Source organism: Malus sylvestris, chromosome 12 (assembly GCF_916048215.2).
Source record: "Malus sylvestris chromosome 12, drMalSylv7.2, whole genome shotgun sequence".
NCBI classification, from domain to species: domain Eukaryota; kingdom Viridiplantae; phylum Streptophyta; class Magnoliopsida; order Rosales; family Rosaceae; genus Malus; species Malus sylvestris.
Genome location: NC_062271.1, coordinates 15,100,633 through 15,117,866, shown reverse-complemented (window position 1 = coordinate 15,117,866; position 17,234 = coordinate 15,100,633). Strand labels below are relative to the sequence as shown.

At 38.5% G+C, this 17,234-nt stretch overlaps 1 protein-coding gene and 1 pseudogene across 2 annotated transcripts; both read right to left on the bottom strand.

Moving 5' to 3' along the window:
• Positions 1 to 356: 356 nt before the first annotated feature.
• LOC126592179 (uncharacterized) lies at positions 357 to 2,452 on the bottom strand (annotated as a pseudogene).
• A 6,940-nt stretch (positions 2,453 to 9,392) lies between these two features.
• Positions 9,393 to 11,085, bottom strand: LOC126592610 (putative homeobox-leucine zipper protein ATHB-51). 2 transcript variants are annotated; one of them, XM_050258362.1, is made up of 3 exons: positions 10,742 to 11,085; positions 10,022 to 10,383; positions 9,393 to 9,826 (listed from the first exon to the last, which is right to left on the bottom strand). In XM_050258362.1, exons 1-3 carry the CDS (start codon positions 10,836 to 10,838, stop codon positions 9,590 to 9,592), a joined length of 696 nt encoding a protein of 231 aa, XP_050114319.1. In that variant the 5' UTR covers positions 10,839 to 11,085; the 3' UTR covers positions 9,393 to 9,589. The 2 variants fall into 2 exon arrangements, with proteins under 2 accessions (XP_050114319.1, XP_050114320.1); XM_050258363.1 differs by lacking the exon at positions 10,742 to 11,085 and adding an exon at positions 10,555 to 10,725.
• Between the last annotated feature and the right edge of the window lie 6,149 nt (positions 11,086 to 17,234).

Below are 17,234 nucleotides of genomic sequence, written 5' to 3'. Positions count from 1 at the left end.
GGCCCGAAGTACACGATAGGAGAGCATCAAACTTGACTTCCCATGAAGGCTGCACAAGAAAAGAATTTAGGCAAAAGGAAAATTATAAAAGAATATAGCAGAGAGAATTTGTTTTAGACCTACCGAGATGAGACTTCAGCCATGTCTCCTGGTTCATTGCTCGAACCTAGAGAGCTTAATGGCCTAGCCCAGTGTTTTAGACTGCTTCCTAATTCACGCGGCCGATGAAGGTTATCTACGTTCGACGGCCACTAAGATGGCTAGGAAATATAGATAACACCCTTCAGCGTATAGAATTTTTGATGAAATGAATAACTGAGCACCTGACATTTAATATTTTTCTCGGTTCAGACTCGTTATAGCAAAATTGACAAGAGAAAGTAATCGAGCCTTACAAAAGCCGAAGTCGCTTCTTGAGAGGGAATGCCGAGGTCTTGATTGTGTGGGAGAATCGGGGTTTCTGACATCGCTTCAGGCTCAACGAGAGGTCTTTTTCCACGATCTGTTGTAGGAGAATCAACCACAGGGGGAAGATCGTTGGAAGGAGGTTCAGTTGGTCTAGGGTGACTCACCAACGGAATCTCGTCACTCTCGTCATCCTAAAACAAAAGAGCTGTTAATACTTTTGAATTTAATGAGAGAATGGAGTTACCAACAGCATAATCATACCTATTGTAAGATGATCACTAATTATTTTGGATTCTTGGGGAGATTTTTCTTGACCGAAGGGGTTGTTTCCTCCAGGACGGGTGTTACAGTCGGCCCCGGAGCTGTAGGCATTTAGACCAGCGGCACAACAACTGGTTCGACCATGACCTCCGGAACCTCAGAGGCCGGGTGAACTTAGGGTGTTGGGCTAATTGCAGTTGGTCGTTTCTCCGTTGAGGCTTGGACAACAAGAGCAAGAGGAGAGGCACTAGGAGCGGTCGCTACGGTGGTTTGGCTGAAGATAACGTGAATCTCCCGTGCTTATTTCTTCGCCAATTTCTTGACGCGTTTTGTGGGACGAGGAGCTTCACCTGCTGTCTCGGTGTTTGGGCGAGGCTGTTTGCTCAGTGTATTTTGTGCGGCGATTTTAGATTTCTTGGATGAATGAGCCAATTTTTTCCTGGCTTCAGCCGCGGCGAGCACGTCTGCCTGTTTCAATACTCGACCGCCTGAGAAAGCGAAATCTAGTTAGTAAAATCGATTAAGTGTTTGAACAATAAAGGTAGAGATAGCCGTATACCTTGGGGTGTCTCTTTGGATTGAGGGGCATGAGCTTTTTTGGGTCGGTCGCCAAAAATTTTGTTAACCACGTTTTCGACCAAAGCGCCAAAAGAGTCGTGGGTATATTCTTCCCACCAGTCGCCGAAGGTATCAGTGCCGAGAGATTCAGGAACAGTTGGTCGAAGGTGGAATTTTTTGCACCGTTCCTGAAACTCTTTCTCGATGTGTTTGCACTCTCTTTCTGAGGAACCAAAGAGGTGTCCTCGGCTTAGAAGGGAGCGGGAAGTAAGTATAGGCACCTGGCAACCTTAGAGGTAACCAAGGGGAAGGTCGTGAGTTAACACAAATGACCCCCAGTTTGGACGAAGACCATCATCTTCACTTTCACTTCAGGTTGATGTGGGAAACCTGATGGAGTGGGGGTACTCTTGACAACAGCATATCAAAAAATCATCGTTGGAAAGGACGTCTAGGCTGAAGAAATGTTTGAAGACTTCTTCAGCTCGGTGATGAGGCATTGGTCGAGAAGCCAACTAAAGGCCGAACGCTGCAGTGGACTGAAGGTTGGGGATTTCTGGTCGAAATGTGGAAAAATAGACCTGCAACCAGAGTTGGAATACCCAGGGAGGTCCGTTCTGGTGCGGATCAATCTTGTTGATGGTCGTTTCAGCCAGGCAGCGCAGAAGGTTAGCAAGGATAGCTGGACTGAGCGCCAAAGAGTGACCACTAGCCAGGGCTTCAGCCACCAGCATATTTTCAACAAGCACTTTTTTGACTTGGTACAACAGATAAACTTGTTGTACCAGTAAAATAGGAAGGCCTCATGTTCTCCCCTCCGTAGACTCGCTTCTCCTCGGCCAGCAAAATGGAGGATGAGGGTGTTGTAGTTGAGAAAATTCTTGTGCAACTTCTGAACTTCCTCTTTTGAAGGCTCTTGACCTTTTTGGCTCAAGGTCTCAACAGCCCATTCGTCAAATAGTACCTTGAGGTCGAGGTTCGACGGGCATCCAATAAGAGCGGTATCTATTAGAATGCCAGAATGAGAGGTCTCGAGGATAACTGAGATGTCGAGGATGATGGGGGTGATAGGGCCGAAGGGAAGGATCATGGTGTTTGTGGCCAAGCGCCAGAGGCTTAGAGCTGCCATAAGGAGTTCTTTATCCATGGCAATCTTCATGGTCAAAAGCTTAATGGCGTCATGGATGCTGAGAGCCACCCATTCTTTACCAAAGAATTTTTCCATCCGTACGACCTAGGCCACCCAGTTCGAGTTGGTCGAAGGCCAGGCTTCTTGAGGCTTTGTCAGACACCACTTCAACCAATCAAATCATTGCAGTAAATATGCCAGGCAGTGTTCTTTGAAGAGGTTGATGATGGACGATGTCACTGTGTCTTTAAAGAGTGGTTCTAGGATTTGATGGGTGGTGTTTAAATCACTCTCGAAGCGTAGAGTCTTGACGGTGTTTCGATCGATAAAGTCCTTGCATTTGTTGCACTCGTTGGAAAGCTGGGAGATGAAGGAGGCCATTGATGAAGGCTCGAAGATTTCTGGGTTAAGAACTTGGGGTTTTCTGGGATTTTGGATTTTAGGTTTTCTAGGATGTTAAAAGCAAAATGGCAAAAAGGTCTCAAGGATTTTGGAAAGCATAAAGTACGAATGGAAATGGTTTAGGTATTTATAGGCATTTTGGAAGGAAGGTTAAACGTTTGTTTTTCAAAGTTGGAGGAATGATCGAGCGGGAAAGTTGTTAATCATTGTGGATATTCAGAGAATCCAGTTGAAAAGACCGAGGTTTTCGCGGTTTGAGGATGCACGATTGGGTGGTGTGGCGGATTTAATGTGGAAGAGACATTTTGGCCATCGCATATTTTCAAGGGTCATGATTAAGGGCTGCTAGGTTAACCAAAGGATCGACACGTGGCAGGATGGTTGGGAAAATCGAGGTCGTAAGATCATGTCTTATAAGTACACATGGTGGTATTTCTCGAGGGGGTTTAATGTTTGTTTTAGGTCGGTTTCGCTTCTTCAAGGCCGAGGCTCGACCAAGGAATGTAGATCGACCTCAGAATCGAAGGGGCAATGTTTGGGCCCAAAATACTGGTTTACGATGAGTTTAGAATTGTTCTCGGCCCAGATGCCTTGCTTAGGAGTCGCTAGGGGTCATCCGGCTCGTGGGCCGTATAGTCAAGGCCGACCGTGTCCCATTGAGAATCCATGGGATGCAGGTAAGCCCTATTGCGAGATGGACAGTTGAATCCTGATACAAGAAGGAGTTTCGGCAGGATAAGGATGCTGAAGATTGAGATTGAATGCAGCCTGATAAGGGGTTGAGTTCAAAGTCCTAGTAGGAGTAGGACTGGCCGAGATAAGGTTGGATTGAGGGAATGAGTCCTAATCTGAGTTTGATTTTGATTCAATTAGAAGCAGGTTGACTACTATAAATAGAGGGAAGAGTGCATCATTCAAGCCCTCCAATTCAACACACAAATTGCCCTACGCAAACCCTCGCTATACGCGAAACCTCTCAATAACCTTGAGATTTTTAGTTTCTTTTTCGCCAACACATCTTCAGTTTGGATAAATAACATTGTGAAGGTAACTGGCGAACATCTTCAGTTTGGATAAATATCACTGTTGTCATAGAATCAGCCGATCGCAGAGCACCTTCGGTTTAGATAAACAGCACTGCGTCGAGGCCGATTGGTTATCTATCCAAGTCTCGGTCGAGAAGGATTTTTGAATCCTTATTGGCAGAGGTCATCTCATTAGCCTTCTCGGCGAAGTGAGGTGTTACAGTTTACTAGGGCTCAACACATTGAACGCCGAGTTGTTTTTATGATTGGATACTCACAAGTAGGCTTTAGAGTTCAGCATTCTGACGGCCGAACCATGTTTACCATTAAGACATATATCTGTTTTGAGTATCTATGCCCCTATACTCTGGTGTCGATTCGGCATACTTATATTCTTACAAATATAATCACTGTGACCGAATCCAGCGCCGACGACTTGTGAACTTCGCAGAACTAGTAGCCTTGTTTTCAGGCTTTAGAACCCGAAGGCCGAAGCCTGTTTCTTCCTTGACCGTAGTCTCGAGATTCAGAAGTCAGCAGCGCACCCAACGCAACATCAACACATTTTACTCCCCGGCTGAGCTTGGCTGATGAGTTGGCACGCTCGCATACAATCGAAAGACGTAGTTAGCTCATTAGTTACTCGGCCTGCGTGCCACGTAGGGTTGGTAGTTTTTAGGGTCAACAAAGACATAAAAAGAACCTAACCAAACCAGTGTTTCATTGAGTGCTCAATTGTTTAGTTCAAGAGTAAAATCTCACACAAACCTACAAAATTACTACACAAACATTGTCTGCTGGCAGTAGAATTGGAAAACGGGTCATGTTTGTTATGTTTCGTGTCGTTGTCGTGTAACACCTATTATCTTAACGGGTCGTGTCGTATCACACCCGTTATCTTAACAAGTCTTGAACAGGTAGGGTCACTTTACCCAACAGGTAAAATGACCCAACCCATTATGACCCGTTTAAATTTTTTTGTTCTTAAATTTGCACATACCGCATTGCCACATAAATATTACTTCAAAACGTAAAAACACATTTGTCGTTAAGTACTACATCTACACTAAAAAATAATAGCCTAATAAAAAATCACCAATACACTACTAGTCTACTACAAAATATCAAAGGTGCAAGGATATGCAAAATGAAGGAGTTTTTCTTTTCAAGGTTGTGAAGCCTTTCTCAGAAGTTAAAACCTTGCCAATGAAACTGAAAGCTTGCATGTTATTCATTTTACAAAATCCTTCAATTTTCATCGACCATCATGGGGAAATTGTATTGGAACTTTGGCATGATCTATTGCTTTCAAGAGTTATGTTGATGAAGTTTTCAGTAAGGTTTTCCACATCAGAACTGTCTTCCGCATAAACTGTTACAACCCATCCCAAATTTTACATTTTTATTAATTTTAAAAGCGTGATTTTACAAAAATGCCCTTAGTGGCGGGAGTATTGACTTTCATTGATCAGCGTATAGTGAGGTGTATGAATTAATCCTTTAGCGTTTTCCTGAAGTACTCGACATTACGGACTCGTAGGCGTAAGCAGAAGAGGATTTGGGATTACGGTTAAAGTTTTACGGAATTGTAAACTTGAGAAGTACTTTTGTTTCAATCACTATTTATATTTTTATAATGTTGATATTATTTATCATTTAATTATTTTAAAGAGGAAGAGAAAGAAGATGAGGGGGAATGAAAAAAGAAAGAAAGAAGGGCTACTGCCCAATCAGGAAGAAAAGGAAGAGAGGGTGGACAAATGGGGAAATGAGAGAGGAGTAGGTGACCAACCAAAGAAGGGGGAAATGAGAGAAAGGAGGGAGGAGAAAAAGGAGGGGAACGGGCCGGGTTTTCCCTTGACCCATGCGGTGACCCGGTTTCCCTAAGTGTTTTCCGACGATTTTCCATCCAAATTTCGAGCTTTCTTCAACCTCTCATCACACTTGAACATCACCATAATGTCCCAGCATCCAATTATAGCCTTAATCGATGACGTTTCATCACGGTTTTCACGAAGAACAACCCACGGGTCCGATAACCCTTTGTCGAGAATCCACTCATTTCTGAAACACTTACCCTCGATCACCACCACCAAAACACTTCCCTAGAACCCAGAAACAAAGTCCAAGCAGTGGTGGAGGCGTTGGAACAAGTTTGGAGGTCGAATCGAATCACACCCAATTCTAAGGTTCCGTACTGTTTTAGCAAAATTAGAGCCTTTACATGCCAAATTGGACTTAGCCACAGGTATAAAATTTGCTCTATTCTTTGAGATCTTCATTTTTGTAATTTTTGAGAATTTTTTTTAAATAGTCGAATTTTCTGACAAGTCGGGACGGCCGACTGCCACCCACGGCGGCGCATGGCCAGGGGGCCATCGATGTTATTCTTAGGATAATTAGATGCCTTAAGTTCAGTTTTTGTAATTGTATGACGTAGGTTGATTGTTGGAATCTAAATTCTCTACGTTACATTAATAGGTCATTGTATGAATCGATGATCCGACCGTTGGATTGTCACCAAACTTTAATACATTATAGTACGTAATATTTGAGGACCATAGGAACTTACGGATTGGGAATCAGGTGTACAGATCTTCCCGAATTGGATTTGTAAGTTCATAAATAAAATGTTGACCGCCACTTGGTTTTGGCAACTGATGGAGATCCGACCGTTGGATCATAATGAAACATTAGGACGTGGTTCTAGGAACATAATGTGAATCTTTGGAAGTAACAGATCAGAAATCCGTGATGCAGATCTTCCGAATTGAATTACGTAGGAATGTGTTTTATCTAAATTATGTATTTTATCGGTATGAACTCTGAGTTGTGATTTGATAATTGGTCATAGGCGACGATGATTCGTGATGTCTCGATATGCGTGCTAGGGAGTTGTAGCACGAACCTCAGGTAAGTGGGTCTTTTCTTTTCTATAGAATATATATATATATATATATATATATATATATATATATATATATATATATATATATATATACATATAGATGTATATACATATATATATGTATATATATGATTGATAATTCCACAAACGGTCAGAAATTGATTATTGCATATAATTATTGTTAATGCTTTGAAGTACTAATGCGAACTATGAATGGCTTGATCCCTGTTTAGGGTACATAGGCAGTCTAATGAGACATTAGATGCAACCATACCATAAATGAGACTAAATAATTGAGACAATAGCCTTGTTTGAGAAATTGTACAATGTGAGGACATTGGTGGAAACTATGAGATTTAACTTTACGATTTTAGTGATGGGATGTTGGTCATAAATCATTGTGTGAAGGATCGAGGAATTAGAGTAAAGAATCGTAAGTATTAATAGTTAGTTAAATTAATGTTTAGTTAAGCTTGTCACCGATAATTATTTCTGAAAATAAATAGTTTGGGAGTAGGGCATTACAGCTTATATATAATTGAAAATGCTATAACATTGTTGAGTATCAAATTGCATCATGGTTTATCTATATGGATATTACCTGCATATAATTATTAGGAACGCTGTGGAGTGTGAAGGTGAACGCAGGATACCCAAGTAAGTTCAGGTGAGTTTATGGTATTAGTTGAAATGATGGAGTTATGATACGACTACATATATGTTTTAGGCAACTCCGACTCTGTCGTACAGGTTGCCCATGAGTCGTATATGTTACAATAGATGTAGTTAGAGCTCATAAACCTGCACCCCGGTGTTAGTGCTCCCGCTCGTGACCAGGGCACAGTCCTTCACGTGATGTTCACCTCTCGAACCTTACGCTCACCTTGGATCCAAGGTAGGTGCACAATCTTGTCGTAAAGACCACTATAGCTGGTTCCGACTCGTAGGTGACCCGCAATTATTCGCACAGTCTTCACGTAATCGTAACACTTGAGCGTATTTATGAGCTAGCAGATGTGATGAGATATGGATGAGTCGTACATGTCACTATAGGTGACTCCAACTTATGAGCTAGCATATGTGATTAGATATGGATAAGTCGTACATGTCACTATAGGTGACTCCGACTTATGAGCTAGCAGATGTGATGAGATATGGATAAGTCGTATAGGTCACTATAGGTGACTCTGACTTATGAGCTAGCAGATGTGATGATATATGGATAAGTCGTACAGGTCACTATAGGTGACTCCGACTTATGAGCTAGCATTGATTGATGAAATATGGTTATAGTCGTACAGGTCACTATTGGTGACTCCGACTGGCGTGCTAGTATGGGTTATTAAGCACTTGATTGTTTATATTGCTAATGAGATGTTGTGACGTGGTATACTTCTGGATTTAATGTTAGTATACTTTTGATTTCATGTTTATCTATAGTATGATTTTCTGGAAGCTAAACGGGCGTTACGGTGAGGGATTATATCGTTTAGAAGGTTTCTATTAAAGTTTTATTTTCTGGCCACTCACTCTTGTTTTTATCCCTCCAGGTCTAGTAGCAGAGCTTTCGTATCGACGAGGATTTGTGGCAAATCTTGGTATTGGAGATTACCTTCGATGGTATGATTTTCAATCCACTCTACTGTACTTTACTTATGCTCTGACGTCACGTGTGAAATGGGCTCATTTCCGCTCACAGCGTACTCTTGTATTTAGGCACTTTTAGGTTTAAATTTATTCACTTTTTCCACATCATCAACTTTATGGCTTCGTCACCTTCCAGGTGTCGGCCAACACAGCTCGATTCGGAGTCCTAGTGGACATTCCGGGTCGGAGTGTGTCATAAGGGTCGGGGTGTGTCATAAACTAAGTATAGAAAAACCAAACATTATAAAGCATTCAAATTATGAGAAGTTTACCAAAATCATTTTGAAAAGAAATAAGACAATAGTACTATATCATATAAAAATATATTACCTCATTTTCCAAATTTTCTAAATTAATTTAATATATATATATATATGATATTATATATATAATTATTATAGTATTTTTAGGGGTATAAAATTATTAAATTAATATTTTACTTATCGTGTATCGGGTGACGCACGTGTATATCCGGACCAACCCGTTATCTTAACAGGTGCTTATCGGGTTACCCGATAACAACCTGATTTGTTATCGTGTCAACCCAATAACCTTTTAATTTCATATCGTTTCGTGTCGAGTTAACGGGTCATGTCAAAAATTGCTCTGCCTAGCTAGCAGCCTCCAACAGTGGCGTGCCAATAATTTTACTTTCTCTCAAGCCTTCCTTTGATAACCAGTAGCATACACATGATGAATTGTCCATGTGTTTTATGCATATAAATGGCTAAAAAATCTTCATATTGAATAATATTTTGCATATATGATATTTTTTTTTTGGAGCAAACAATAGTATCTATCCTAAAGGGGAGATGGATGGACTTAGCCTTACAATGAGTTAACAATAATGTGGTTCAAATTCATCTTTGGTGAGAATCGAATCTAAGACCTCTTGCATATATGATCTTTAGATGATGATAAAGATAATGAATGATTCCGATTATGATGTTTAGATGGTAAAGATTCATTAATCGTATGTGAGAGGATAAGTAGGTTCCTCCATGGGGGAACACAAGCATTATCCAAAGAGGAATATGCCATAACAATATGGAAGTGCACATTAATAAATGTCATGCTGATCATTACGTTTGGTTGATGAAATGTCAATTATCTCTAATTTAGTAGTGAGCTAGAGACCTAGAAGAAATTAAAACTACTAGTTCCTCTTACTAAGCTAATAATTAATAAAAGCAAAACCTGCCGGATAAATTAAAGTTAAACTTGAACGACAACAAGAACAAGAACAGCCTCTTAGGGATAAGAAGGCAGATTTCCCCAGAAAGGTGGTGACACTGGGTTATATTCCTCAACATTGTAGAGATAATTGTACTCTGCAATCTTATGTTGGTTTGTCCCTCTTGCCTTGTTAGCGCTTCGAATAGAAACCGACGTGCTTTCTACTGTCTCTTCACCAGAGATTTCAGTGTAGCCGGTGGAAACTTGCTTCCTAGCAACTTCATCTCTTAGGATTGTCTTCAGCTTCATGACCTACAATGCCATGTTTATACAACTCACTAAATTAATGCAATGGTCAATGGTGTGGTCAGTAAATGTTGTACAAATTATTTGAAAATTTTAATCATTATATAGAAATGGGTTTTTAGCTAAGTTTTCTGCATAGGTTGCATGTGATTAATCAAGGGTCAATAATTAATTATAAAGCCATTAAATTAAATGAATTACCTCTTCTTGGAGCTTATGCTTCTCTTTGGAGACAACATCATACTCTTGTTTAAGAGCATCATACAAGTGCTCAAGCTGCTTAGCCTTCCACCTGGCTCTTCGGTTTTGGAACCAAACTGCAATCTGCCTAGGCTGCAGGCCGAGCTCCCTTGAAAGCTTCATCTTCCTGTCAGGGTCCAACTTAATCTCCTCCAGAAAGCTCCTCTCCAGTGACTCTAACTGATCGCTTGTCAGTCTCTTCTTTTTGTCTTGACTAGAGCACCCATAACTGCTCTGATGATTATTTCTATCCATCATTCCAGGAACCAAGCCCCCTTGCGATGATGTCTCAGATATCATTGCTTGATGCTTCATCTCCATTCCTGAAAAATAAATTACAATTGCCCAACAAATCAATTATTAGTATTGTCTTATATATGAAGTTTGACAACTAAAATGAGTGCTAAAAAAGCATTGGGTATATAACATGTATAATATATAGATATATGTATACGTAAGACTGCATATTTCTGTGTTTTGAGGTTGTGTTTGACCTCAAAAAATGACTAATTGAAGTGTGACTTCTCCAAGAAATCAGGGTTGAATAATTGCTTTGCTTGAAGTGCAAACCATAGAAATAAAATTGAAGGAAAGGAAAACCCTAGCTAAGATAGAGAAGAAAGTAGTGGTCGCAACGGTGAAAACTTGTAACTAAAGTCAAAATAATAAATAAAAGATTACCAGGAGGATGGTGGTCATAGCAGTTATAGTTGTAGAGGAAGCCAAAGGAAGGTTCTGGTCGAGAAACATGGTGTCTCAAATTGGTATTCCAATCCATATTAGGATGTAATTGGTTAAGCTTTCCCTGCTGTCTTCTTGTTTAAAACGATCGACACGTTATTATATGGGCCTGCACGGTTTAAAGGTGATGAGTATATTGTGGACCACAAAGATAGATAGAGTAAGCTAGGGCTAGGGAGAGATGATGATAATGATCGTAACTAAGCTTAGAGAGAGAGAGAGAGAGAGAGAGAGAGGAGGCTTGGCGTAGCTCGAGAGAGATGATCAGTTGAATCTTGAAAGGGTTCTGTTCTATTCTCTCTTTTAAAGTGCAAAAGACTGATGAAGCAGTTGAGAGAGAAGTGTGACTGTGATGATTCACCTTTAGGGTGCAACAAAAACTTTATGTTTAATTTCCCTCTGAGAGAAAGAGGCCAAGAAATAGTGCTAGGGGAGGGGTAGAAGTCAGGAGGCGTGAGAAAGGGAGGCATATGTCAGTTCCATAGGAGCAGTATCAAGGGGGACCATATCAGATTGAGACCTTTGAGTCCACTCATCCCGTCTCTCCCATTTACATCATCTTCCAACCGACAGGCTTCTCCCTCTCTCTCTCTCTCTCTCTCTCTCTCTCTCTCTCCACATCTTTTCATACATTGCATACATACATGTCTATGTTAGACACTATGATTCCAATTAATTAGTTTTAGGATAGATGTTCATATTCATAGCATTAGAGTAGGATATTCACGTATTGAGTGTAATGCTTCCATGTCACCCAATATATTCCATGCGTTTGGCTAAAAATAAAGCCTTTCCTAATAGTTTAAAGGGGTGTGCTATCCACACACCCCAAATTACTTCTCACGCACCCTTATTAATTTATATTTGTTGATCTTCTTCAATTCATCAGATTCGACGGCCGAAAATTAGAAGGATGTGTGAGAAGTAAAATGGGGTGTGTGGATATCACACCCCTAATTTAAATAATCTTGGACTTCTGTTTGCTATAGCGAAATTGATTTTAGGATGAATGCTCACAATCTAATAATCTATCTATCTCTTGATGTGTTAAAGTTTCAGAGAGATTGACCGAATGTTCCAACACCAATATTGTCCCTAACTTAACCACTTATAGTCCGAGAGGTGTGAGATTTTATCCTAAAAGGCCTCAATGTTGCTAGGATTGGAATCATTTTTGTATATATAAATCTTAATTTATTTGTTCAAATCTCCAATGTGGGATTTCCAACACACCCCTCGCGTGGGATCAAATCTTTAGTGAGCCACACTTGAAGAATCTTCCACATAGAAAAAAAAAAAAAAAACAGACAAGCACGTGAATACTACACACTTGGAACACACCCAATAATAGGATTTGGAAAGAATACAAATCTAGTTTTCGGGCCCAAAAAAAACCGCTTTAATACCTATTAAAGTTTCAAGAGATGGGCCAAATGGTTCAACCCTGATATTATCCCCAACTTAACCACATATATCCCAAGAGGTATGAGATGTTATCCTAAAAGGCCTCAGCGTAATTAAGAATGAAACATTTTATATAAATCATAATTAGCTTTGTCAAATATTCAATGCGGGATTTTGCGACATGATACGTGTCTATATGAGATTTGAACTTAACTCATCCTCCACCAAAATAAAGACTAAGGGCCAATTTGAGACTGTTGTGTCTTTTAAAAAACTAATTCTGATGTGTTTTACGAATAATAAGCTGTATAATAGAGCAATTGATCGTTTGATAAGCTGTATTATAAACTGATGGGAGCACAAAGAGCAGTGTAAAAGCGTTTGATAAATTTTAATGTAAAAGTGATATAGTTATGTATGACGACAAAAATGGACATGGTAGTGGGGGTGGTGGCAACAACAGTAATGGCAGGGCAATGGTGGAGGTATGTTGGTGGTGCCAATAGTGGAGTGTGGTTGAGATGCAGAGGTAACAATGGTGGTAGGGGTAGCGTCATGGGCAGTGGTGGTGCTTACTGTGGTGGTAGTGGTACAACAGTGGCATGGGTAGTGGTAGTGATGATAACAACAATGGTAGGGGTATGCTGATGATGCCAATAGTAGGGTGCGGTTGGGGTGCAGAGGTAACAATGGTGGCGGTGGTAACAATTGTGGTGGTGGTGGTAAGGTGGCGGTGGTGGCAATGGTGGTGATGGAGGAGGCGGTGGAAACAATGGTGGTGGTTTCCAAATGTTAGTGTTTGTAGTGGTAAATAGTGGTGGTCACTTTGTTCTGCAAGAGATAAAACCTCTATAGGGGATAAATAATTTCATTTTAATAACTAAATAGGGTATTACAAGAATGAAAAATATTTATTAAAGGCTCTACTCCACTTTTTTTTTATAAAAGCAGTTTTTAAAAATAACCTACTTGTTGCTTTTAAAAGCTGCTGCCTGAAGACCATTACTTTTAAAATGAGCTGGATATTTTGTTTTACCATTACTTTTTTATTGCTTAACTTTATGTGAAGCTGATTTTGATGAAAGAACAATACCAAACCGGACCTGAATACCACTTATAAAATATATATATATATATATATATATATATATATATATATATATATATATATATACAGAGAGCTTAAGGGGAGGGATCCCCATTTTTTGAAAAAAATGGGGATTAGGTGTGGGGGCCACTTCACATCTAATTTCAACGATCCGAACCGTCTATTTTGTTAGTCTCGATTCATAGATTTTATAAACGTAGAGCTGAGCGACAACAATCTAGTTAACTGGATTATTTTGTCATCAAAAGTTTTTCTCACACTAATAATCATTTGGTCTACTGATTTTATATAGTTTATTGATAGATTAAAATTTCATTGGATAAGACTTTGTTTTATTGTTGAATAATAAAAAGGAGTCTTTTGATTTAGATATGGTCAACCCATCATATTTTGGATAAATCCCACCATATTCTAGAGAAAATCCAATTTAAATGCTTTGGTAATATAATGTATATTAAATTTAGAGTGCTGATAGACCCATCTCAATGTCATATTTTCCCACACACGTTATAAATTCACGCACCATAAAAATTTAAAAAACTAAAATCTTATTTCCCCACCCACTATAAATCCTACAGTAACCTTCACCCTACACTTCCATTTTCCAGTTTCCGCCACCCTCCTTGAACTTCCTTTTTAGCAACATACTACGAGTCAAGAGGACAACGTAGATGATTGCATGGAAGCTAATTTAATAAAACAAAATTTTCTGAAAAAATTTGAAAATTTTTCTACATCTACATTTTCCAAAATTCTGAAAAATTCCAAATACACTCAACAATGAGCTACCTAAAAAATTGGATGAAACCTAATCTAATGAACTTCGAAGAAAAATTGTAGATTCGAAGATAGAGTGAGATGGGTGAAACGCCAGATTTAGAGAGAGAGAGAGAGAAATTTATTGATGAATATACCCTTTTAAATGAATAAGGAAAAATATTTAAAAATCACAATTAAATGCATTATTTGATCAAATTATACATTTTGAACTTAGAAAGCTTGCATTGCTGTCATAAAAATTTAATTCATAGGAAACAATTTGTCCATCATAAAACCTAGTGTTTTGAGGTAAATAAAATGTCTCTTTAAAAACAAAAGAGAGCTACTAGACCCACTCCATTGTCTTATTTTCTCATCCATGTTATAATCCCACCCACCTTAAAAAGTTTAAAAATTAAAATGCTATTTTCTCACCCACTATTATTCCCAAAATAACCTTTAATATATACGTACATATGAAATTATAAAATTGTCTCTTAAAAAATATAACAAATAATATGTAAATGAAAACCACTAAGGTCTGCAAATTCAAATGGAAACGACATAGGTATCCAAATTCAAAAGAATTTGACGACAACAAATTTAAAAATATGATGGACAAATTCAAATATCCTACACACAAATTATTCTTCTACTTTTTCAATGGAAACATAATCTTCTACCTCTTCTGTAGAAGCGTCATCTTCTATCTGTTCAATGAAAAAGTCATCTTCTAAGTCCATTGCTATTTTTTTTTACTTTCTCTGAATGAAAGGAGATGAAAATATGAGTTAGGGTTTAAGGTAGATAAATTGCCTCCCATGCCCAACCTGTTTTTTTTTTTTTTTTTTTAAATTAAGCAAAACAAGATAATTAATGTCCTTATCAGTCTTTTTGTAAATGGAAAAATTTGTAATTAAAAAATTCATTAAAAGGTGAGTGGGAAGATAAGACATTAGGGTGGGAATAACATCACTCAAACAAAAAACAAAACTCAAATGTCATCTACATCTCCCTTGTGTAAGGTATCCAAACTTATATATCCACATTACCTACACATTAGGCATTATCAAAAGGAAACTACTTTTTATAGGCTGATTTGAATTAGGCTTTTTAGGTTTTCTACACGCAGGTAGCAACTCTAGTCCAGAGATTTCCTTTCTATATGTGTTCTATTTCAGATTCCCAAAAGCCCGTCCGGTTTATGAGCCCCTTTCCGATTCCCTCACCCAATCTCATCCCAACCTTATTACCTACACATTTGGTATCCAACTCATCCACATTACCTATGCATTTGATATCAAACCCATCTACATTATTTACACATTTAGTATCCAACTCATCCACATTACCTACACATTCGGAATCAAACTCATCCACATTGCCGATGTATAAAACTATAATTTTAAGTTAAAATCAATTTTTTTTTTCACACAAAGAACATTTAACTTAGAAACTGATGGTTGACCCAAAAAAAAAAATAATAATAATAATAACTGTAGAGGGTAAAATGAAAAATGATAACCCTACCTATTAATTGGCCTTAACGTTTCACTATGGAAAGTTTTTTATATAAGAAGATAGTTAAAGGATGTTTGAGTGTTTCCTAAAATATTCTAATGAAATTGAGTTGAAATCTACTTTTCTATAATAATAAAATGAATTTTTCAACTACAATTTTTATTTATGCATTAATGACAATAGATGCGTTCAAAGCATACCGAGGACTTTGTAAGTTAAATTTTCCTAACCAATTGTGCTAAATGATTAGAGTAGTGTTTCAAACATAAATGAAATATGAACCCAAGTTGAGCTAAATGGTTAGGGTTAATGATCCAAACATGAATGAATATTTACATTTCAAACTATATATGCAAGAGAAGAAGGTTGCATATGTATATTTATATATGACAAAGTAGATTTCAAACTATATATACATTACCCTAAGACACAATATGATCAGAGGCAAATTGGGAGGGTAAGACCATCTCCAATAGAGAGGGCTAAAAGTTCAAAAACAAAAAAATGGGTTTGTTAAAAACTCATCTCTAACCGATGGCTAGGCTATAATTCTATGGATCATATACCATCTCCAACCGAAGGGGCTAAACATAGCCCCCTTAATAATTTATTAATTTTAAGTTTATACTTTAAGTTTATTGGTTAATTTAATTAATTACCATTGAATGTTTTCAAATCTAGGCGTTGGATTTAAATCAATTATTGCAATTGAAAAACTGAGCCCTAAAAAGGGCTAAGAGGGGGGGCTACATTTGGCCAGCATGATGTCCTTTTAGCCAAATAATGGTTTTGTGGACTCTATAGAATTATAGCCTAGACATCGATTGAAGATGAATTTTTGGACAAATCAGAATATTTTTTGGTTTTTGGACCTTTAGCCCCCTTCCATTGGAGATGGCCTCACCAGGCCATTATTTAGCCAAATGGGCATCAAGCTGGCCAAATGTAACCCTCCTTTTAGCCTTTTTTTGAGGTCCAACTTCTCAATTGCAATAACTAATTCACATTCAACAGTTAAATTTGAAAATATTCAACGATAGTTTAATTAAATTACCTAATAAATTTAAAGTATAAACCTAAACCTAATAAATTATTGAGGGGCTGTGAGATCATATATGAGTATGACTAACACTGTTCATTTAAAAATCATTTTTTGCAGAACTATAATTCTTAACAGTGTTATATTTAATCATTTCGGTTGAAGATGGCCTAACATGCGTTATAGGAAGAAACGTGGGGACACCTTATGAGGTGGCAATGCGTGCGTACGTACACAGTACCCTGCAGCTGCCTCTTGTGCTATCGATAAAAGGACAAATAAAGGAAGATGAAGAAAAAGAAGTTTTGGGCTCACCCTATTACTTCACCCCCCCCCCTCTCTCTCAGCCTCAGCCTCAGCCCACCCATCTTAATTTAGCTGCAGCATTGCTGACAAAGAAAGCTGCACTACAGAACCCTCCTCCTCCTCCTCCTCCTCCTCCTCCTCCTCCTCTCCTCTCTCTCTCTCTCTCTCTCTCTCTCTCTCTCTCTCTCTCTCTCTCTCTCTCTCATATTCATTCGTACATAGATTGTAGCTGTATGTGAAGGTTGAAATTTAGTTCGAATTTGAGAGGGGGGGACGGCTGGTTCAGGTCTAAGAGT